Source organism: Heptranchias perlo, chromosome 8 (genome assembly GCF_035084215.1).
Source record: "Heptranchias perlo isolate sHepPer1 chromosome 8, sHepPer1.hap1, whole genome shotgun sequence".
Classification (NCBI taxonomy): Eukaryota; Metazoa; Chordata; class Chondrichthyes; order Hexanchiformes; family Hexanchidae; genus Heptranchias; species Heptranchias perlo.
Window position 1 is genome coordinate 68,888,544 of NC_090332.1, and position 25,626 is coordinate 68,914,169.

The 25,626-nt window shown below is 42.1% G+C and overlaps 1 protein-coding gene across 1 annotated transcript in view; it reads right to left on the bottom strand.

Annotated features, from left to right (window-relative positions):
- prkn (parkin RBR E3 ubiquitin protein ligase) overlaps positions 1 to 25,626 on the bottom strand; it is a 1,016,703-nt gene that overhangs the window by 565,395 nt on the left and 425,682 nt on the right. Inside the window, exon 4 of the mRNA XM_067989235.1 lies at positions 3,963 to 4,081. Coding sequence (XP_067845336.1) covers positions 3,963 to 4,081 — 119 coding nt within the window. The remainder of the gene's footprint in view (positions 1 to 3,962; positions 4,082 to 25,626) is intronic.

The window sequence follows — 25,626 nt, forward strand, 5'->3', positions numbered from 1 at the left end:
ACATTCTTTTTCTGTTAAAAAAGTTTATAGAATTCTCGAAAGGGGCGCATATGGTGTTGAGGTATAGTTGATTGCACCTTGCACCTGGGGAAATCAAAGCACTCCGTAAAATCTGACAGCCCTCACAAGCTAATTCATAAGATGTGAAGGAAAGGTGGTGCTTGCAGAAACAATTCATCGGTTCCTTGTTCGATGCATCAGTGGACAGCCGATTAGCTGATGTTGCTAATGTCTCCCACTGTTGCCTGAAACGGACCAGAAGTTCAGTGCCATTGTGAATTTTACTGCATTGCGATGCCACTGGTAGAACTGGGCTGCCAGTCCGGAAAAAGCAGTGGCACAACCCAGTTTATAACCTCATGAGGGAAGCACAGCCTGCTCAAGCGTTATTGAGTTGTGAGGTTCGAAAATGGCCACCTGGGTCTGTGTACATAGAATCACAGAATCTAATGGCACAGAAGGAGGTCATTCAGCACATCTTGCTTATGCCGGCTCTTGGAAAGAGCTTTCCAATTAGTTCCACTCTTTCCCCACAGCCCTGCAAACTTTTCCTTTTCAAGCATATATCCAATTCCCTTTTGAAAGTTAATATTGCATCTGCTTCCACCACCCTTTTAGTCAGTGCATTCCAGATCATAATAACTTGCTGCGTAAAAAAATTTCCCCTCATCTGCAACCTGATTCTTTTGCCAATTATCTTAAATCGGTGTCCTCTGCTTACTGACCCTCCGGCCAGTGGAAACAGATTCTCCTTATTTACTCTATCAAAACGCTTCATAATTTGAACACCGTTATTAAATCTCCCCTTAACCTTCTCTGCTCTGAGGAGAACAATCCCAGCTTCTCTTGTCTCTCCACAAAACTAAAGTCCCTCATCCCTGGTACCATCTCTCTAAGGCCTTGCCATCCTTCCTAAAGTGTGGTGTCCATAGAAATGTGAATAGTTGCAGCCCAGAACCATGCTCCCCAGTGCAGCTGGCAGTGTGTCTTCAGCTTTTAAATGGTAAGGGACAATAATTAAATACATAGGTAAAGCAATATATATATATATATATATATATATATATATAGAAAATAAAATCCATTTATCTATGGAGTTCACATTATAATGAAGTTATGGAATTTAATCCTCAGTGCACTGGTAAAAATCACAGAACACCATAGAATAGAAATATAATTTGACTTCTTCAATCAACATAAATGAGAGGCCCTAATGCTTTGCTCTATGTTGTCAGCCTTGCTCAGTGGTAGCACTCTCACCTCTGAGTCAGACGGTAATGGGTTTAAGCCCCACCACAAAATTTTGAGCACATAATCTATACTGATGTTTCAGTGCAGTACTGATGGAATACTGCATTTTAAGAGGTGCTGCCTTTCGCATATGACGTTAAACCAAGGTCCCGCCATCTGCCTGTTCAGGTGAATGTAAAAGGTTCCATGATAGTATTTGAAGAGCAGGGGAGTTCTCCCAGCGTTCTGGCTAACATTTATCCTTTAATACTGTCAAAATGGATTAATTGGTCTCTTCTCTCATTGCTGTTTGTGAAATCTTGTGCAAATTGGCTGCTGCGATTTCCAACATAACAGTGGCTACATCCTAGAGTAATTCATTGGCTGTGAAGCACTTTGGAACATCCTGAGGGTTCTAAAAGGTGCTATATAAATGCAAGTTTTTTCTTTTTTTCTTCTTAAAAAGACAAACACCCCTATTATTGTAAAACTCTGACTCACCATGAGCAACAGCATATGAGCTCTGCCAGGAATATATTAAAAGTCTTGCATATAGCATCCACTTCCTGTGAGTTCTACAGTTATTTCTTATAGCACTTTCCTTGTCACACTCTTGTAACTTATCATGGGCCATGGGAAATCCACTTTTACATATACAGATATTGATTAGCTCAATTTTTACCAGAAAAAAAAACTCACCTCTCTCAAACATCCTTCCAAATCCTTTCATGTCCACCTCTCTTTGCATGGTGCAATTTCTGCCTGACCAAGAGCAATGCCACGAGAGATCTTCTATTTTTTTCTTTTTTACAAACATAGGACTGGATTTTTCTCCCAATTACTGCCCCTTTTTGGGTAGTATTAGGCGGTCCAGTGAGGATATTGGACAGGGAGCAATTCCACAGGCTCCACTGCTTTCCGCCATTGCTGAGATTTTGGTCTGGAAGTGATGGTGAACACTGAATAGGTCTGCCCAATTTGGGATGGATGTATTCAAATACCATATTAACAAAGGAGGGATATATATGTTGTCATGAACTCTTTATTTCTCAGTAACATTAACATTCTTTCATTTTCTGCCCATAAGGCCACCATCTACTGTTGAAAATTTAATAAAGGCCATAAATTGGGATTGAATATCTCAGTCCAAAGTGCAAAGCCCTCGGCCTGGAAAATGGATCACTCTGAATTGGGGCACGATCCCAATTCAATGTATGCTGCACATGCATAATGAGGCCAGCAGCAGGATCATGACAAATTAGTCCACTAGTTTTCCCTGTGAACAAAGGCTTTCTGTCTATCCAAAATAAAGCTTTTGTGACCTTGTGCAAGAGAGGGTCTCTTTGAGGAATGACCATCTGGTGTCATGCTCAGCTTCCGTTCATAACATGGGTAAAAGAAGTTATCCATACTTTGGTAGTAGTGCTAGATCCTTTAGGCAGAGGTAAGAGTTATTGATAACTCGGAGGTATCTAATCATGAGAGAGGTGGTAAAGCCAAATGTTGCGTGTATAATGGAGTAGAGCTGATAGCGGCCCCACGGGACAGAGAGGATGATTGATGGGAGGCCCATACAGAGCTAGTTGTCTCTAAAACATAAAAAGATGGGAGCTTTTTAGTGTTGATTAGAACATACTCGTAGTGAGGCTGGACTGTTGAACTAATCAGGACCTTGGAAAGTGCACTTCAAAGTCTTGGACAGTGATCAACTTTGTGTCAGGTTGTATTCATCTTACTAGCGTGTTTAATTATACTCTTGTGCTTTAACATTTTTGTTACTTATTATAACTTCTTAATAAAGCCATTATACTTTGGAATAAACCACCTTGTAGACTTTTTGATTAAATACTCGAACAGTAAAATATATTACTTACAAAGGACCACTGGTTCTGGCGCATGGAGACCTGGTAATCCTGAACCCAGCAGGCCATGATCCTGCTGTGTTCAGGGCAAACAAACTTCTGGTTTGTATCCTAAAACAGGCAATAGGCCCATTGTTAGCATATTCAAGGAGCATAATACCTGTTTTAGGAGGTCACTAGGGACATCTCTACAGTGCCCAAACTAATATGGCAATGAACAGTTTTGCATTGCTGTTTGGGTGCGGGAGGTTGGCCCCTTAAATTGGACATCTTTGCACCCATTTTCCACCCAGAAAATAGGCGCAACAAGATCCAATTTCACCCCCTTCATGTCCATAATCCATCTCTGATCCTATAACTACATCATAGTCATAATCTGCTTGCAGAATTATAAAATATATTACCTGATTGTTAAGGGTGAGATCCCAACTTTTAAAAATATTTTTTCTCCCTTTCCTCTTCTCAATCCCCATATAGATTAGCAGCAGAAAGGGTAGTCCTTCATCCAGGTCTTCTCTGACAAACAGTCAGTGAACTCGAAAGTTCTAGTTGGGATAACTGCAATTTTTCCAGCTGAATTGGTGACATGGCTGAGGTCAGCAACCCAATATGTGAGAGATTGTGGGCATGAACCTATCTTACACTACTGAATGGCGCAGCATGTTGGGAGTCCTATAAAATTATACTTTGGAAGTTTACATATCATGTACTCCATATTTTTTGTGCATCTGCTCACAATATTTCTTTAGAGTAGAAAAAACCCCTCAAGAATTCAAGTAGAGTGTGACACCACAGTATCAAAGATAAAATTGTTAAAATGCTAGATGTGCACATTTATGCTAATAAAATATTGCTGCTCCATTATCTTACCCTGGTTAAAGTTAATGTTCCTTGCTGACACGTGCTGCATCGTACCCTTAGTTTCCCAGGCTGCACTGCTTTGCAAACAGTCTTGCAATAGATATAAAAGCTGCTGTTACATCTTGAACCTGAAAAATAAAAATCATGTATTGAAATTATACTTCTGAGAGGATTTCAACAAACAGATCTAGGTTTTAGCATCGTTTCAAGTAAAGAGTAAAAAAAAATGCATACAAATTCTTTTGGAAAGCACAAAATGATACAAAACAGGTTTGTATCTGCTTTTCCTAGCCGTGGCTCAGTGGTAGCACTTTTGCCTCTGAATAAGAAGGTCGTGGGTTCAAGACCCACTCCAGAGACTTGAGCACAAAACCGAGGCTGCGCTCCAGTGCAGTACTGAGGAATTGCTCCATTGTTGGAGGTGCTGTCTTTTAAATTGGAAGTTAAAATGAGGCCCCGTCTGCCCTCTTAGGTAGATGGCACTATTTCGAAGAAAACAGGGGAGCTTTCCCCGGTGTCCTGGCTTAATATTTATCCCTCAACCAACGTCACTAAAACAGATTATCTGGTCATTATTACATTGCTGTTTGTGGGATCTTGCTGTGTGCAAATTGGCTGCTGCATTTCCTACATTACAACAGTGACTACACTTCAAAAAGCACTTCATTGGCTGTGAAGTGCTTTGGGACATCCTGAGGTCATGAAAGGTGCTATATAAATGCAAGGATGATTAAAGGATTTGATAGGGTGGATAGAGAGAAACTATTTCCTCCGGTGGGTGAGTCCAGAACAAGGGGCATAACCTTAAAATTAGAGCTAGGTCATTCAGGAGTGATGTCAGGAAGCACTTCACACAAGGGGTAGTGGAAATCTGGACCTCTCTCCCCCAAAAAGCTGTTGAGGCTAGATCAATTGAAAAATTCAAAACTACGATTGATATATTTTTGTTGGGTAAGGGTATTAAGGGATATGGAACCAGAGTGGATAAAAGGAGTTAAGATACAGATCAGCCATGATCTAATTGAATGGCAGAACAGGCTCAAGGGGCTGAATGGCCTACACCTGTTCCTATGTTCCTAAGTCTTTCTTTTCTCATTGTAAATTCTTAAACCTGAGTGTGCCAGTAGTGAAAGGTGGTAAGCAGAGCTTCCACACATGAAGGGAGATAAAACTGAAGAATGGTTTACATTGGACCGCTCTTGGGTACCTCCTATCAGATGTTCTCAGAGTAACATTGGCAGAATGTTGGGAGCATAAATGTCTAACAGTCCTCTCGGTCACTGAAAAGTGCATCATAAGGAAAATGCTAAAGAAAGTTGGGGAAAATTAAGTCCATTTTTAAAAATTAATTCATTTTGAGTTGTGGCAGTTAAGGAGGGGACGCAGTGACACATCTTTTGGATTTAAAGGGCTGCACTTTACATTTTTCAAAAGCTGTTAACTGTACGATAGCAATGTTCCATTTTTACATTTGAACACAGTAAAAGCTCCACTGAATACATTTAATCAAACATGATGAAAGCAAAATGGATGGCAGAAAGCATTTCTTGCGGCTATTGTGAAGGCCATTAACACCCATTTTGTAGCATTCTGATTGAATTTCTAAAAAGGCAGCATGGAAATGTTTGAGAATGCTGGAGCATATACAAAAAGAATTTATTTATGATCGCTTTGCCATGATGGGCTAGCACAGTTGAAGCAATCACCAGCCAGCATGAATGGCAGTTAGAAATAGAGATCAGTGATTTGGGGCATGATTTTGGCACGGCGGCGGGAAGTCAGCAGGTGGATGGATTTGGGAGTGGGCCTACTGCGCACCCAGATGACCCGATTTAAAGCCCACTATTTAAAGCGCCAGTCCAAGAATGGTTTTTGAAGGAGAAATAGAGTACAGGAAAGCAAAAGCTGCCCCTAGATTTAATGTTGTCTCCTTGGATGTACTGCTGGCTGCAGTGAAAGCCAGAAGGGAGGTAATGTTTTCAATGAATGGCAGGAAGAAACCAGGCTCCGTAACCAAAATTGCTTGACTGGAGGTGGGTGAAGAGGTAAACAGCAGGAGCACAGTGCCCAGGTCTTGGGTTCAGTGCAGGAAGCATTTTAATGACTTAACCAGGTCAGGGAAAGTGAATACAGTTGCTGATTCACCCACATCCTGTGTTGGTCAACACCCACCCACCCCTTGTCATTCCCATACCAACCCCATCACATAACTCCTTACACCCACTTAAATGAAAGCCGCAGCAACAATCCTCACTTTCTATGCACTTCCCCAACTGTCCATTTATTTTCCCATCACTGCCACTCACCCCAATCCTGATGCAATGTGTTGTATCTGTCTGATAGTCACCCTCCAATGCATCTCTTTCATGGTCAGCCTCATCCAAAGCAATGCATTCATAGGGTGAATACACCACCTTCAGTCACTCACAGGTTCGTTCTTTTTCCCCTTGTAGGTGAAGAGATCGCAAAACGCAAGGAAGAGGAGCAGAACTGGAAGTGGCCCACCATAGAGTGCAGGTGTCAGATGTGGAGGAGGAGGCCATGGAAATAAGTCCGACCTTCGCATTAGAGGTGGACAGACTGACAACCCACAGATGGCTGGTGACAGAACTTTAACATCTTTCACATACATGATGAATTGATTTTACCAATGATTTAACTGTGCCAGACCTCAGAATGGTCATTGGAAAGATTGTCAATTTTGTGATGAATCATTAATATTGCTTTCTGTTGTCTTCCACGGCCTTTACGAGGAATCAGCAGAAATGGAAGAAAGCGATTCCGCAAAAGAGCTCAGTCCATCTAAGGATGCTCCGTCACAGGACATACAGCCATGCACCAACGCTGATACTCGCACTTCAGTGGGTCCTGTTAGACAGATAGTTGGGCTGTCACCTGGTGATTCACCACTCACAAGTGAGCACGAACAGACACTGGTGGCAGGGGCAGCTGTGGAGAGTCCGGGTCAGGGGGTGCACTCTTCTCCAAGCTCTGCTCAGCTGGACATAGTTGCTGAACCCCGGGGGCCATCATTGAGAAGGAGAATGACAGAGGTACAAAAGCACTTTTGCGAGGTAATGGAAAAAGTGCCACGTACACTCTCCACAATAACGGAGAGGATGGAGTCCAACTCCATCGCTAGTGGATTGGTGGTGCAGGTAAGTGTGAGAATGTCTGAGATGGAGAGAATAGTGGCCTCTATTAAGCTTCAAGCACGGCTCTCATATGAGTCCGTGCAGGCCTTAACAGATACGTTAGCTGTGGCCTTACAATGTGGCACATCTGCGCACCAACCTTCTGGCCAGCAGAGTGGTGGAAGTGATGTTGTGCTGGCCCGGGAGATGGATGATGGCGAAAGGAGACATGGAATTGGGGACTCCACTCAAATAGCTCCCACGTCTCACCCGTTGCCCTCTCCTCAACCAGTACCTGCAATGCTGCCTCATCTTCTGATGGCCGAGTCTGCCCCTGCCCAGGTGCAGGTGGAGCAGTCTTTGGCGGGGTCCTCACAGGCTCCAAAACCCAGAGGTCATAGGCCAAGAGCATCTCAGCAGTCAGGTCAGGGATCTGAGCAACCTGCCAATATCTCTGCTAAAGCCACAGGGGATGTACGACATAGAAGCGGTAGAAAAAGGCTAAGCAATTGTAATTCAACAAGGGTGTTTTACGCGCTGTCATGTTGTTCATCTGTATTTATTTTTGTTATGGCACATTAAATTTTATTACTATCACCACCACCGCCATGCCTTGGCCATTATTGAGTCCCTTTTGTGAATTTGTCCTTTTATGTGCTTCACCATGAATGCCAAGACATGATGCCACCCATTGGGTGTGTGTATAATGGGTGTATGTGTGGTTGAAGGGCTGTTTTGTGCAAAGGGGAGGGGGCAGCATTGGTGGTGGTGCTTGTTTCAGGCAGCATGTGTAAAGTCTTCAATTTGCACATCTCATTATGAGAACCTGTTAGAGATGAGGGCATCATTGACATCACAGGCAGCAATATGCGTGGCTGCACTGGCGATGGGTTCCCCATCTTAATTTTACTCATCCTCAGGTATACTGTGGAATAGATCCATTGCGCCCCCTATCCTGACCTTGTCAGTTTGAGGGGCTCTACAATGTTGGTAAATTTGTCTGAACACAAAAATTCTCAGTCTCAACAAAGAAATCTCAGTCTAAACACAAACAGCTCCCAGCCAAACATTTGTCTGAGAGAACTGAGTGCCCAGCTGCAATACCTCACCTTTTATTAAGATGTGTCAATCACTGGTTTCAAGGGCCAAATGAGTTTCGGTTGCAACTCGCTTCCGTTTCAACTATGTGTTTCAGAAGCCTGGTTAAACCTGGAGGCGGGCTCACTCCAAAAAGCTGCTTCTTAACCTCCCACCCGCCCAACCCACCTGTTCTTGGGGGTTAAAATTATCCCCCTGCACTCAGATTGGGATTTTCAATTTAACCCAAGATAATCGCCTCCATTTAATTGGTAGCTAATCTGAAGCAAGTTTCTCAGCTGGATTCTGCGGCGATTAAAATGGTCTTGGGCGATAGTGGATAAGGGGTGATTGCAAATCGACAGTCCGTTTTACATCCTCCAGTGACTTCAGGGATATGCTCAGCCAGCGACTTCATTTTCTTTCCTATGGAGGCTACAAAGCTAGAAGACAGGGCTCTGAGCTTTACCACGATTGCAGGCTTCCTTCCTGCAGATGAAGGGCATCATTGACTGCACACACACATAGCCTTGCGCACTCCAACACAAGACATGAACAGGAAGGGCTTCTACCTACTAAATGTGCAGCTAGTGTGAGACAACATAAAATGCATCATACAGATCTATGTCGGGCATCCTGGCAGTTGTCATGATGCCTTCATCCTGTGCAAGTCCTCATTTTCCCCTTCTTTTTCAGTCAGACCGTTGGGTGAGATGCTTGCTTCTTGGGGACAAAAGCTAATGCCTGCATATGTGACTCATGACACCTGTCAGGAACCCACACACAGAAGCTGAGATGAGATCTAATCAAAGCCATGCCTTTCAAAAACCGGAGGAGGACCATCAGCAATTGAAGACCTGACATGAATGGAGGGAGCAGCCATTGGTGTAGTTGGCAGAGGAAGGGCACAAAATGAGGCAGATGGCGAGGCTGGAGGAAGTATCTTGCAGGGTATTTGGCCATCTTCCTCCCCTTTTCTCTTGAGACTGAACTCTCCCTCACATTCCCTGGATGGCAGCCTAGGCTTTTGGGAGAGGGTGAAGCCTTCAAGTAAAAACTTTAACAAAGGAATTAAAAGGAGCAAAAGACAATTCAAAATTGTGAAATATGTAATATTCTAATTTTTCAATTTTGATTAAACCTTTGTTTTAGATATTAGAGATTTCAGTTTTGAGAAATAAATGGCAGATGAAAAAAAATTCAGATAGCATTTGAATGATTTGTGGGAACATTGTGGCCAGACTGTGTATCTACAGGATAGCGAGTAAACTTAGGCTATCCCATTATAAATGTGGAGATAGGAATTTATATAATGAAAAAAGTGACACAAAAGCATAACAAAAAGAGTGACAGCAGGAAGTAAAGTTTTGTAGGTAGCATAAATTTATAGTAAGATATAGATGTACATAGGAGGAGCCCCAGAAAAGACCCTGCAGAACTTCAGTAGTCAGTGCCACATCTCACACGGGCTGATACAGTCACAATAACAACTTGGACTTATATAGCGCTTTCAACGTATAAAATGTCCCAAGCTTTGAATGTCTGAAGGGAAAAAACTTGCAGGGCCAAGGGGAAAGAGTGGGGGAATGGGATTAACTGGATTGCTCTGACAAAGAGCCGGCATGGGCTTGATGGGCCGAATGGCCTCTTTCTGTGCGGTAACCATTCTATAAGTCTAGGTGCTTTTAATGATGCTGAGGGAATGGACATTGGGACATGGAGGGAGATATTAGCAGGAACGATTGTTTGAAAAGAATGGTTTTGAAAAGGTTTTTAAAATTTGGGGAGAGAAGTGGAGAGACAGAGGGCTTTGTGTGGAGGTTCCAGACAGTAGGGCCAACATGGCTGAAGGCTTAGCAAATATTCAGAAAAAGAGTGAGGAAAGAACATGAGGCCCATCATTGCCCAAACTATCCATTCGACAATGTAACTTCTTCCAATTACCAGCAACAATGTATTGACTAAGGAAAGTGAAGGAAAATCAGATGGTAAGTCATTCATAATGCACTCATATCTCCCCCCTCCAATCAATCATTGGCAATGGATAGTCAGGCCTAGACACAGATTGCCTGCTCAGCTTCTCTGTCAAGGAACAGTACATGCTGTAAGGGGATAGAATTCAGAACCCCCTCTAAAATAAAAAGGAAATTGGATCACTAACATTTGGTAAATCTAAAGATAAAACATATCAAACTAAATGCTTTCAAAAAAAAGCTAGCTATGAGGTAAACTGCGCTTATGGGTGCTAACTGCTGTCAGTGTAAGACATTTTAGTCAAGTCCTTAATTACCAATCACAGGTATTTTGTGGTGGAACTAAAAAGATTAGTTGTCTGTCGGATATTGTAAATGTCTGTACATTTATGAGACAGATTCCTATAACACTGTCTAAATTTTACTGTAAGTTTTTAGTTGTTAAATAGTAAGTTAAATATGGACAGTTCAGAAAATAAAGGCTGGCTCATATTCAGAAGCTGATATCAGCCATAAAAACAGATAATACAAAGAATTAGTTTTTGACAGGTTAAAAGATTTTGAAAGCCTTTAAATCTTGAGGAATCCCACTTTTTATTAGCTTTTCTAGCTCTTTGCCAAGAGCTTTCTGCAGAATAGTTTGAATGTGATTAAGGAGTTGGATGTTTGTATGACACAAAAGAGGTCTTGACACCATTATAAAAAAGGTTGGAGCTTCTATTCCACACTGAGTCATACAGACTAAGAAGGTTCCAGGTTCAACCCCTGGCTTGTGCTGAGTTAGTTAGGTTAGGTAGGGGAGCTTATGATAGGCCCTAAAGCCCTTATGTTAGAGAGGGCAAAACTGGCTTGACTGCTATCCAGTGACCCCTTGGGAATGCATGTATGTGGATGCAGGACAGGGACAAGCTCTGGTTCATCTGTGATGTACCCGGTAGTCCAATAGGCTACTATCACTCATTCTCACACATGCATAATGACCAGAGGGTGCCTGGCTTCCTTGTAATCATACCCAAGAATGAGCCAGAGCCTTCAGGAGAGAAGGGAAGGGGAGAATCTTGGTAAGAAGAAAAAAGACTTGTGGGCAACACTGAAGGGCCCGATTTTAACTCCAGCCAGGTTTTAGATGGGTGGATAGCAGTAGGAGCTAGAAACTCACCCGCTGCTCCTGAAAAGAGGCCTGGGCTATTTTAACTCCTGGGCAACGGTTAAATCATTGCCAGCCGACTTCACCCAGAATGGGCGGGAAGTCGGCGGAAAATCGCACGGCCAAGTAGATGTCGGAATCGGGGCCTGACATGCATATGTGAAAAAGGACCCCGTCGGCTTTGGCCAGTGGCCTTCTTGCTTGCTCGGTAAAGCAGGTTAACATTGTGAATGGTCAACTGCCGGAGGCTCCAGGGCAGGTAAATAACCTGGGCGATTTTAACTGCCCACCCACCCGGTTTCTACTTGGCAGGTAGGGTTAAAATCACTGATTTATCAAGTAGATTGCATTGTGAAAGAATCCCTTTGCCTTACTTTAAAAGGTGAGGTTGTTACATCAAATACAGGGTTTCCCTGTAAATAGGAATACAAGAGTAATGCTGACATTGAATAAAAAATTACATAATGGTGCACACAAGTACAATGGTTTTATATGCAGGAATGGAGGATAGCAGGACAGGAATGCACCGGGGTTATCCTACCATTTCTGAGGGTGGTACTTCGAGGATCAGATGATGGTGTACTTCCATGTTCTGTCTTTCATTAGCCTGCCCCTCCTTCTGTAGGGATTTGTTGTGAACTTGTATGAGATTCCATGAAGGGGTTCCTGATTGTTTGGTCCTTTCCCTGTTCTATGTGGAAGCTATGCAGCATATGCTTCAACTGGCGTACGTACCACAAGTACTTAATCTACATTTTCCTTTGTTACAGAACAACTTCTTGTGTTAGAATCAGTACCATCCTCCCTTTCCCAGCTATATATATATTTTTTTCCCCCTTTTATAGTAATTGGCTGCAGGGGTTAAGTGTTATGGATTATAGATTAGCAGAGGGCCAATATATGTAAAATAGAAACAGAAAATGCTGGAAATACTCAGCAAGTCAGACAGCATCTAATATATGTGAACTGGGTGTCAATTGTTTCTGTTTATATACAACAGCTGTGTTGTGTTTAAGTGTTAATAAAGTTCTTCACTTAATTAGGCAATGATTAAATAAAGTCTAATTAAGTGTGGATAAAGTTTAAATATTTACTTTTGTCACTTTTCCAATATTGCACATATTATCAATAGCTACATCCTTATCATGCATTGTATGATTTACAATTATATATCAACTCCTAACAAAAATTATGTTAATAGTAACAAAAGCATGTACTCAAATATTCTACGCTTCACTTAGGATGATGCCAACTGCAAAGTGCTTGCTACTGAAGTATTGAAGCACATTTTGTCTTTTAAATAAATTCAGATTCACATTTGGTATCCTTGGACTTCTGTGCATATGCAGGTCTTAGCTTAGTGGTACCATTCTTCCCTCTCAAGCCCACTCCATGATGAGTACATAAATCTAGGCTGACACTTCACTCCTGAGGGAGTGCTGCATTTTCAGAGGTGCTGTCTTTCGAATGAGATGTTAACCGGAGTCCCATCGGCCTGTTCAAATGGACGCAAAAAATCGAGTGGCACTATTCGTAGAACTGGTGAGGTGTCCAGGCCAACATTTATCTCTTACCAACATTTATCTCATTGTGGTGGGACCTTGCTGTACAACAAATTGGCTGTGGTGTTTGCTTACAACAGTGACTAAAGGTAATTCATCGGCTGTGAAGCACTTTGGAATGTTATGAGAATGTGAAAGGTGCTACATAAATGCAAGTTCTTTCTTTGTAGGATGTTGTACACTTACCTCTCTTTTATAAAGGGATTATTAAAGGCATAATTCCATGATTATGTCTTTCCAGTGGGAGCTGTGTTCACAGAAAGCATGGGAAGGAGAATTGGGTCTTGAATGTGGTAGCCCTATTTCTGACTGACATTCTCTGCACCTGCAACTCCCTGCTGGGAGGACCGATTTGTGGAACTATCCTTTAAGTTCTCTCTCATCACATACATTTAGCCCTTTTGTTTGGTAATCATATTGGGACAAAAACATAAAGGTAAATTTTCTGAGTATCTACTGGCATAATCGAGCCTCATTGGAAGCTGTTGAGGTTTGGGAAATTGGGGTGGCCACATATGCCAGACTCAAGTGGTGTTCAATTTTTGGAAAAGTGGTGTTGTGCAAAAATGAAGTCATACTACAAGGATATGCAAGCCTGATTATCCACTGAATAATTATTTAAGTGCAGTCCCTCAGGCATGCCAATAGTCTGCTACTTGCCCAGTTGAAGCAGATGTACTTTATGCTGCAGGATGACCTGCAGACAACACCTGAAACAGAGACAGCTCTTCCATAGAAGTGAAAATTCGGGTGGGTCTTGGGCCTACCCATTCAGGCACTGGGATCAATCCCTCCGGCCTGTAGGCTCACTATGTGCAATCACAAATATCTCGTACTATTGTCAGAGATGACACATAGTGTTCCTCATAAGGACCACTAGGACACCTTTCTGCTTAAGGTAATAAAAACAGAAAATGCTGGAATAGCTCAGCAAATGAGGAAGCATCTCTGGAGAAAGAAACAGAGTTAACGTTTCAGGTTGAAGAGCTGAGCTCTTGCTGATCTTTACCAGCATTTTCTGTTTTTATTTCAGATTTCCAGCTTCTGCAGTATTTCGCTTTTGATTTTCTGTTTAAGGTGTTATTCTGTTTAATTTGCCTAGCATGATAAGTAGCCTGCCAGACTACAAGAAGCCCCCCTGGTTACTGTTCAAAGGATAGGCCACAGCCTGGGTAATGACTTTGATTGACAGCTGTTTCTGAAACATTTGAGAAGGTAGCAGGGCCCTTGATTGACTCAAGCCCTCTGTAAATGACAACCCATTGGGAAAAGACTTCATCTTATACAATCAGATTGGTAGCCCACAGACAGTGTGGAGTCAACGAGCAGAGCGTTCAAACGAACAGCCAACAAAAGATTGCCTGTGCTTTAAAAGCCTGACCCAGCTTAGCAAGATAGAGTTAAATTAGAAGAAGCTTATATTAAGGTCTATATTTAGAGAGCAAACAAATTGCATCCTTATTATTTCATACATCAAAGAGTTAAGGGAAATAAATATCTCACTGTGTTAAACTGCGTCTTGAATTGTAACATACCAACATAGTAAGTTTTAGGCAGGAGAAGATCTTCGGTCCACCTATCCACAGTATTTCTAATAGCCCTGAATCCTATATGTGGTAAGAGTGTCTATCCAATCCACCAACCAGAAAGAGAGAATTCACTTGATGGCATGTGATACATTCCAGTAGCTGGTATACAGAGCAAGGGTTACCTGTTATACTCCTGGCTCAAGTTATTGTTCACCTAGATACTGGGCAGGAAAAAATGCACTCTGGAATGCAGGATTCATGAGGTTTACTTACTGAAGTGAGTGATGATGCTGAACCTGAGAATGTATCCAGCATAAAAACCCAAAAAACGTGACAGTTGTTTGGCAAGTTGCACAGAACATTTATCAGTGGCTTCTCGATTCAGCACAGTTCAATGACATTAGGTAGGAATTTGCTGAATGATGCACGCCTTTATAAATGTGCAAATCGGGGAATCAGAAGAGATACCCCATGAATTGCGAATCGCCACAAGTTGCTGGACGATTTGCACCGTTCTGCCATTAGCTTTGCGAAAGCGGCATCTCGCACAATTTCCCTGTGAGTTTCATTAAGTTGTTGCATTTGCACATTAATTGCCCATTAAACTTGCCACAAAAAGTTAAGTCTAGTAATTAATAGCGTAAGTACCCTCTTAACGACGTGATAATTGTTAATGACTGCCAATCAATCTCTCTAGCCCAAACAATGAATAATTAAAAGTGTTCATGTAGTAAATTGTTGTTGGACATTTTTGATACATATTAATGACCTGGATTTGGGAATAGAGGGTATAATTTCAAAGTTTGCAGATGACATGAAATTCAGAAATGTAGTAAACAATGTGGTGGATAGTAACAGACTTCAGGAGGACAGAGGCAGACTGATGAAATGGGCAGACACATGGCAGATAAAATTTAACACAGAGAAGTGTGAAGTGATACATTTTGGTAGGAAAAATTAGGAGAGGTAATATTAACTAAATGGTACAATTTTAAAGGGAGTACAGGAACAGAGAGACCTAAGGTTTATGTACACAAATCTTTGAAGGTGACAGGACAAGTTTGGAATGCTGTTAAAAAAACATATGTGATGGCTTTATTAATAGGGATATAGAGTACGAAAGCAAGGAAGTTATGCTGAACCTTTATAAAACATTGGTTAGGCATCAGCTGGAGTATCGTGTTCAATTCTGGGCACCACGTTTTAGAAAGGATGTCAAGACCTTAGAGAGAGTGCAGAAGAAATTTACTAGAATGGTTCCACAGATGAGGAGTTGGTTCCAGTTATGTGGAGAGACTGGAGAAGCTAGAGTTGTTCTCCTTAGAACAGAGGAGGTTAAGGGGAGATTTGATAGACGTGTTCAAAATCATTAATGGTTTTGATAGTGTAAATAAGAAGAAACTGTTTTCCATGGTAGAGGGTCGGTAATCAGAGGACACCGATTTAAGGTGATCGACAAAAGAGCCAGAGACGACATGAGGAAACATTTTTTTAAGCAGCGAGTTGTAATGATCTGGAATGCACTGCCTGAAAGGGTGGTGGAAGCAGATTCAATAGTAATTTTCAAAAGGGAATTGGATAAATACTTGAAGGGAAAAAATTTACAGGGCGATGGGGAAAGTGCTGGGGAATGGGATTAATTGGATAGTTCTTTCAAAGAACCGGCACAGGCACAATGGGCCGAATGGCCTCCTCCTGTGTTGTACCGTACTATGATAGTACTATGATTGATTCTAAAAATGTCAAATTTTAAATATCTTTTTCTTCCTTTCTATATCTATTTTCTCTCTCTCTTAATCCGATCTTTCTTTCCCTCTCTTAATTTCTGTTTCAGTACCTGATTTAACATTGAATTCACCCTCCTTCTCAGTCCTTCCTCGGTTTTTTCTCAATCCTTAAAATCTCATTGGTTAAGAAGATACACTGTTCCCGTTGTTCACCAAGGTCCCAGGCGCCCTGTTGCCCTCGCCACGCCGTTATCAGTTTGCACATCCAGCAGCTTACAGGGCAAAAAAACTTTTGAGCTGAAAGTTGCAGGAAAAAGTCTAATGAAGAAATGTCATAAGAAAAGTCATGGGCAAGAAAAGGCCATCTGGCCAATTGTAGCTCATCCCTCCAGTGCTCCAGCTTAAGATGTCCAATCAATTTGGAACAGTGGATCAAATCCATGTGCCTCAACAACTGAATGACGAACGCAGGCCCAAATTATGGATTTTTTGGCAGTACTGAGGGAGTGCTGCACTGTCGGAGGTGTCGTCTTTTGGGTGAGATGTTAAACCGAGGCCCCGTATGACCTCTTAGGTGGACATAAAAGATCCCATGGCAATATTTTGAAGAGGAGCAGGGGAGTTCTACCCGGTGTCCTGGCCAATATTTATTCCTCAACCAACGTCACTAAAACAGATTATCTGATCATTATCTCATTGCTGTTTGTGGGACCTTGCTGTGCACCAATTGGCTGCCTAGTTTCTCACATTACAATAGTGACTACACTTCAAAAGTACAGTGAAGCGCATTGGGAGGTCCTGAGAGCATAAAAGGATCTATGTAAATGCATGTTCTTTCTTTAAGGCATAGCATGAAAATGAGGCCCCAACATTCCACCATATTTGTTTTATAGGTATATCTTAAAGCACCAAAGTAAATATAAGATAGGGTGTAGGATGGAGAGATCCTGTGCGAGTTCTGTACCGGATGACTGACTTTGTGAATGATGTAATACAAAATTACCAGAATGTTGATTAATTTTCATAATATACATCCTATAAAATTCTAAAGCCTTGAAATCATGGCATAGCATACAAATGCTTAACATTTGGATGAAAGTTCTTTCTCTGCTATTTTAACAAAAGTGGGCTAATGTCTCCATTAAAATAATGGAGGAAGACATTTCATATCAATGTGTATTCGTACACTATTATACCCATAATGTAGTTTCACTGCCTATAATTTTAATATGTAACATATTAATCAGGTCACTTTTTTGTGATATATTTGTTGTTATAAGACAGATTAAATCAGATTGCACTCACTCTGATCCAATCTGGCTGACTGCAATCTTAAATTGCAGGCTGCAAGGATACCCGCCGGAAGCCAAAAGAAAATCAAACCCTCTCCATCCTCTTCTCTCCTTTCCCCCATCCTCATCCTCTTTCCCATCCTCCATAACCTCCTTTTCCCCTTTCTCACCATCCTCCCCTTTCTTCCTCCTCCCCATTTTCCCTCCCACCTCCTTCTCCTCTCCGCATCGTCCCCCGATTCCCCCTCCTTTTCTGATTACAGTGCTATCAAGCGGCACTTACTCACCAATAACCTGCTCACCAATGCTCAGTTTGGGTTCCGCCAGGACCATTCGGCTCCAGACCTCATTACAGCCTTGGCCCAAACATGGACAAAAGAGCTGAATTCCAGAGGTGAGGTGAGAGTGACTGCCTTTGACATTAAGGCAGCATTTGACCGGGTGTGGCACCAAGGAGCCCTAATAAAATTGAAGTCAATGGAAATCAGGGCAAAACTCTCCAGTGGCTGGAGTCATAGCTAGAACAAAGGAAGATGGGAGTGGTTGTTGGAGGCCAATCATCTCAGCCCCAGGACATTGCTGCAGGAGTTCCTCAGGGCAGTGTCCTAGGCCCAACCATCTTCAGCTGCTTCATCAATGACCTTCCCTCCATCATAAGGTCAGAAATGGGAATGTTCGCTGATGATTGCACAGTGTTCAGTTACATTCGCAACCCCTCAGAAAATGAAGCAGTCCGTGCCTGCATGCAGCAAGACCTGGACAACATCCAGGCTTGGGCTGATAAGTGGCAAGTAACATTCGCGCCAGACAAGTGCCGGGCAATGACCATCTCCAACAAGAGAGAGTATAACCACCTCCCCATGACATTCAATGGCATTACCATCGCCGAATCCCCCACCATCAACATCCTGGGGGTCACCATTGACCAGAAACTTAACTGGACCAGCCACATAAATACTGTGACTACAAGAGCAGGTCAGAGGTTGGGTATTCTGCGGCGAGTGACTTGCCTCCTGACTCCCCAAAGCCTTTCCACCATCACAAGGCACAAGTCAGGAGTGTGATGGAATACTCTCCACTTGCCTGGATGAGTGCAGCTCCAACAACACTCAAGAAGCTCGACACCATCCAGGACAAAGCAGCCTGCTTGATTGGCACCCCATCCACCACCTTAAACATTCACTCCCTTCACCACCGGCGCACTGTGGCTGCAGTGTGTACCATCCACAGGATGCACTGCAGCAACTCGCCAAGGCTTCTTCGACAGCACCTCCCAAACCCGTGACCTCTACCACTGAGAAGGACTAGGGCAGCAGGCACATGGAAACAACACCACCTGCACGTTCCCCTCCAAGTCACACACCATCCTGACTTGGAAATATATCGCTGTTCCTTCATCGTCGCTGGGTCAAAATCCTGGAACTCCCTTCCTAACAGCACTGTGGGAGAACCTTCGCCACAGGGACTGCAGCGGTTCAAGAAGGCAGCTCACCACCACCTTCTCAAGAGCAATTAGGGATGGGCAATAAAGGCTGGCCTCACCAGCGATGCCCACAGCCCATGACCGAATAAAAAAAATGTCCCCACTCCATTTAACTGCCCCCCCCACCTAGTTTCCACTGGGCGGGGAGTTAAAATCGACCCCAAAGTATCTAGCTCTGCTCTGCACTTCCCCTAATGATTTGACCAGGATAGAGAACTCACCTGGTAGCGAAAGGTGGTGCAAGTCCTTGTATCACCTTGCAGCAACCTCCTCAGAAAAAAAAATCAACATAAACACCTTTCTTCTTCCTCTAATAAGGCCCACCTGTACTAGAATTCCAGTTTGACAACAACAACAACAACTTGCATTTATATAGCGTCTTTGACGTAGTAAAACGTCCTAAGGTGCTTCACAGGAGTGTTATTAAACAAAATTTGACACCCAGCTACATGGAGATATTAGGACAGGTGACCAAAAGCTTGGTCAAAGAGGTAAGTTTCAAGGAGCATCTTAAAGGAGGAGAGAGAGGTAGAGAGGCGGAGAGGTTTAGGGAGAGAATACCAGAGCTTAGGACCTAGGCAGCCAAAGGTATGGCCGCCAATGGTGGTGCGATTAAAATCAGGGATGCGCAAGAGGCAAGAATTGGAGGAGCACAGAGATCTCGGAAGGTTGTAAGGCTGGAGGAGGTTACAGAGATAGGGAGGGGCGAGGCCATGGAGGGATCTGAAAACAAGGATGAGAATTTTAAAATTGAGGTGTTTCCAGTTCGGGAGCCAATGTAGGTCAGTGAACAGAGGGTTGATGGGAGAATAGGACTTAGTGCAAGTTAGGATACAGGGAGCAGAGTTTTGGATGAGCTCAAGTTTATGGAGGGTGGAAGATGGAAGGCCAGCCAGGGAGAGCATTGGAATAGTCAAGTCTAGAGGTAACACAGGCATGGATGAGGGTTTCAGCAGCAGGTGAGCTGAGACAGGGGCGGAGACGAGCGATGTGATGGAGGTGGAAGTAGGCGGTCTTGGTGATGGAGTGGATATATGATTGGAAGCTTATCTCAGGGTCAAGACGCCAATGTTGCGAATGGTCTGGTTCAGCCTTGAACAGTGGCCAAGGAGAGGGATGGAGTCAGTGGCTAGGGAATGGAGTTTGCAATGGCTTCGGTCTTCCCAATATTTAGATGACAGCAATTACATTTGACATTTGTGTTTTTATATATGTTTACTTTCCAGCTTCACTTTTGGCACAGGCTAAACATATGTTACACATTTCAATGAAAAACTGACAAAGCCCCAGTAGAAAAGAGGAAAGCTGCAAAGCTGGAAATTGATTGCAATTTCATGTCTGTATCAAATTACAGCACAGTCCACTTAAGATAAAAAATTCAAGATCCAATTTAAGATTACCGTTTTATGTTCAAAAGCACCGCCATTTGCTTGAAAAATAATTTATTACAAATCTCATTAAAAGGGAAAGGAAGTCCCAGTAGTGAATCACACCTTCCATCACAACGCTTCCTGTTATTTTTATTAAATTACTCTATTGTTGGAAATGGAAACCAGAAGCTGAGGGACCTCCTCTCCTTCTGAGCTGTCAATCAACGGCTACTCTAATTGTAAAGAGGGAATTGGAGCGTCAGGAGCAATAACTAGCAAAAAGAATTATCTTTTTAAAACAAAAATACAAATTCTGTTGGTTATTCTAAATGATGTTGTAAACAATTGTTTAAACACAAATGATGTAATGTGGCAGCCATCTTGGTGGTGATACTGAGCCCGATAGTGTAAAGCAAGTGAACTGCAATAAATGCTTGAAATCACCTAAGATTTCCTCTGCGCAGGAGATTTTCTGCCCATTAATTTCAATGGATGAAAATCCTCAGGCAATGCAAGCGTAAATTTTCAGTAAATTTGCAAATGATAGTCACTTTTCAAAGACTAGCATAATTACTCAGGGAATTACTGTACAAGAGTGACATTTAGGGATACGTTTTATGATTTAGCGCTCCCTTTTGTCTAGCCTAGATTCAAATTCCAGTGCATAGCTTTGCACAATGGGAACATATATTGGGAACTTAGGATCAGAAATTCCCAGTTCACAGCCGAAACAACATTCTATCCATTAATTTTAATGGAAGAAAAATCACATGGACCTGAAATTGGGCACATTGATTTCCACACCTGAATTTTCAGTAAGCGCTCCTATATGCAAAGCTCTGCACCAGAACATTAAATCATAAAACTTAACCCACATTTTCCACTGCAGCCATTTTTGTGGTAGCATCATTTACTGCTGAATTATGGGCGGTTTTGCGTTATGGATTTATAGCCACTATTAATTAGGTTGAGAATGCTAAATTTAATTCTTCACATAATGGCTCTTACAGTCAGCAAAGAAGAAATTTTCATCCCTTTTGTCTAGCCTAGATTCAAACCCAGGTTCCAGAGGTGAAAGGGCAATATGCTAGCTCACTGCACCAACCATTACCCATAAACATGAGTTTTAAACCACATTTAACAATGTGTGCAAATAGGCTAAATGTGATCCCACATCATGGAAATATTTTTAATTGGACAGTTGTGGGACCTCTTGAGTACTATAAAATAAAAATGAAATCTGGTCTTGCATCTGAACCACTGCTATATCAAAATTATTGAAGCATATTACTGTTTAGATTATTCACACAACCAGGGTTCAAAACTGAGCAAAGACATCAAATAGAAATGACTGTTCCACTGTGATCTGTTTATGCACATAAAGTAGCACATTTTACAAAGCTAGAACAATTAAAGCACTATCACATCGGTTCATGTGTTGTTTTTTGACACAATATTGATTGTTTTAAACTGTGCAACGCCCTTGATGTGAGATCGCATTCGAGAAGCAACCATGCAAAATTTTTCATTCAGCAGAGGACTTAAACATTCACAGAAACATTCAAAATGCTCAAGGAGAATGAGTCACATAAGAGATTTCATGTTCATTAGCCAGTTTGCACAAAAAATGTTGGCTTTGCCTGCTGGTAGATTTTGGATTCGGATCCTGGCAGTGTTTTCATTTCAGTACCTTTGGAATTACACCAGCATAAAAATCACTTTGGTAAGAGTAGGTTTTCATGCTGTTAAACCTCTGGGCTGTGCAATTTGACGGCACTTCTTTATTAATTTGCTAAGACACCCGGGAGAACTCCCCTGCTCTTCTTTGAAATAGTACCACAGGATCTTTTGCGTGTACATGAGAAGGCAGACAGTTTAACGTCTCATCCTAAAGACGGCACCTCCGACAGTGGAGCACTCCCTCAGTACTGCACTGGAGTGTCAGACTTGAAACCACAACCTTCTGACCCAGAGGCTCCCCTCCCAGGGCACTTACCTTGTGCAGGGGACCGTTCCCCATGGACCACAGCAGCGGTTTCCTGCTGCCAGATTTTATTCACCAGGCAGCCGCTTCCCACTGAATTAATGGTCGTTTTGGTTGGGAACTCAGCAAGCCTCATATTAATGAGGTCCAGCTGTTAAAATCAGCTGAGCTTCCCTGCTACCGCTCCTGGATGGGCACGGGGCTTGCTTTGCCATATTCCCGCCCAGGAATTAAAATCAAGCCGCAGATCTCTGCCCCCTTTACATTGACCTGAGATTTCCAGGGCTCCTCCACCCCCCACAAGGGGGACATGAAAGTCAGGTGCCAACAATAGGCTAAGGCTAAAGGTTGAAATATTAACGAGGCAGGAGGTAGCATTCCCTGGCCCTTGCGCCACATTTTCCTGTTTGATTGCTAATGGGCTGCCAATTCTGAAGGGCACCCATAAAAAATGGGCCTTAGGCCCTTGCTGAGCCTTTCTCAGATCACAGATTCAGAAAGGGGCAGGAGCTTGGTGAGAGTTGGGTGAATCCACTAAACAAATTGACTTGCTAAATAGATTGAGGACGGGAATTTGGTGGGAGTGGGAATTTGGTGCAGAGGCAGAAGGAGGTACAAAGTGATTTAAACAACGGGCAACAGTAAATAAGTAAATAATCAGAGTAATTAATTAGATCTAAGGGGATAAAATTAACTAAATAGAGGATACCAACATTAAAGGGATCTGAATTGCATTAAATAAAAAACTGGTATACACAAATAATAAATAGGAGTTAAGGGGATACTAAAATAAAGAAGTTAATTAACAAAAAAACAAGACTAATTAGTTACAAATTAATCTGAAATCAAGCTAATTCCATCTACTAAATATAATCTAGATCTCAAGTAATTCTATTATATCTAGAATTAAATTACTACTAATGAATAAATAAAAGCTAGAAATGGCAGTGCAGGTTATGTGTCAGGACTGTGATATGTGGCAGTTTGTGGGCACTGAGACTGTCCCGGCTTGCCACATCTGCAGGAAATGTCTCTCAGAGTCCTTGAGCTGGAGTGCAAATTAGAGACACTCCGACACATAAAAGGGGGGAGGAATTTTTGGATAGTTTTCACCAGAGTACAGTCACACCTCAGGGGAAAGCACAGGTACAGGAAGGGGAACCTGGGCGAGGTAGAGAAGGAGGTCCCGCAGACACTGGTCGTATCCAACAGGTACAATGTGAGTATAAGGATGAAGGCTGCAGGGTGGACAGTCAGAATGCTAACCATGGCACCGTGGAGCAAGTGACAGTCCAAGGTGGGGAGGAGCAGAATAAAAAGGTTGTAGGCATAGGGGATTTGATAAATTAGGGGGATAGGTAGCATCCTCTGCAGACGTGACCGAGAGTCCAGGAGGGTGTGCTGCCTACCTGGTGCAAGGATAAAGGTTATCTTGGAGCAACTGGAGAGGAACTTGGGAAGGGGAAGATCCAGTTGTTGTGGTCCACGTTGGGACAAATGAAATAGGGAAGAAAAGGAAGGAGGTCCTGCTAAGAGAATATCAGAAGTTAGGAACTAAATTTAAAAAACAGGACTTCACGGGTGGTAATCTCAGGATTACTACCCGAGCCACGTGCTAATTGGCATAGGGATCAGGAAGGTGAATGCATGGCTGAAAGACTGGTGTGAGAAGGAGAGGTTTCATTTCATGGGACACTGGCATCAGTACTGGGACAGGCTCCACCTGAACCGGAATGGGACCAATATCCTAGTGGAAAGGATAAATAGGGTTGTGGATAGGACTTCAAACTAGTAAGACGGGGGAAGGGATCTGGTGAAAATAACATAAGTCTGAAGATTAAAGAAATAGAAGATGAGAGTAAAGGTCAGACCAACGTAAGGAATGAGGGTAACATAAACGGTCGGGGAACAAATACAGTTATAGAACATCAGTACAAGATGACAGTTAAAAATAGTGAGGGGAACAATTATTAAAAACAAATTAAATTGCCTGTACAGCAATGTGCATGGCATCGAAAACAAAACAGGGGAACTGGAAGCAATAATTCAGAGTGAGGAGCCAGGTGTAGTAGGGATAACTGAAACCTGGCTACATGAAAGACAGGAGTGGCAGTTAAATATTGCAAGGTATAATATATTTAGAAAGGATACGGAAGGAAGAAGGGGGAGCTGGGATAGCTGTACTAATTAGACACAATATAATGGCAATAGAAAAAAGGGACATAAGTAATATTAAGATAGAAACAGAATCCATATGGATTGAGACAAAGAATAAAGGATCAATCACATTAATAGGTATATTTTACAGACCACTGAATAGTGGAAGGGAAGTGGAGGAAGAAATAAATAGGCAGATCTATGAAATGAGTTTAAAAAGTATTGACTAATAATCATAGGAGATTTCAACTACCCGAAAATAAATTGGCAAGAAGAGGTAGGGGAAGGGAAAGAAGGATGGAGTTTTTACAGTGTGTACCGGACTCCTTTCTTACCCAGTATGTGAGAAGCCCAACAGGAGAGGAATCACAGCTGGATTGAGTAATGGGAAATGAACCAGAGCAGATAAGAGAAGTAAGCGTAGGGGAACATCTAGGCAATAGCGATCATAACATGACAAGGTTTAAAATAATGATTGAGAAAGGCATAAGTAAGGCAATAAACAAAATAATATATTGGGGGAAAAAAAGCTAATTTTGAGAGGATGAGAATGGAAATAGGGAGGATAAACTGGAAAAATGTTTTGACAGACGAAGAGATAGAACAACAGTGGGAAATATTTAAAATAGTGATCAATAGAGTTCAGGAGAAATATATTCCTCTAAAAAACAAGAACAATTTGCTGATGATGAACACCATGGTCAAATAAAGAGATAAGGGTGAAGTTGAAACTAAAGAAAAAGGCATACTCTAAGTACACAGACAATAAAGGAGAGGATGACAAAAGGGAATACGAAGAGGTTAGGAAAGAAGTCAAAAAAACAATTAGGAAAGCAAAGAGGAACTACGAAATTAAATTATCAAGGAAATAAAAAGAAATAATAAAGTATTCTACATAAAATAACAAAAGGAAAATCAGGAGAGGTATAGGGCCACTAAGGGATGCACAAAATAAACTCACAGGTAATGACAGCAAAATGGCAGAAATATTGAATAGTTTCTTTGCCTCAATATTTAGCAGGGAGACTAACAAGGTGGGCATGACATTAAAAGAAGAGATCAAACAAGATAAAGAAATTTAAGATAGAAAGGGGGGAGATAATAGATAAACTAATCAAACTTAGAGAGGATAAAACCCCTGGTCCGGATGGATTGCATCCGCGCATATTAAAAGAAGCTAGGGAAGAGATACCAAAGGCACTATTACAAATATATAAAAATTCATTAGAAAAGGGAAT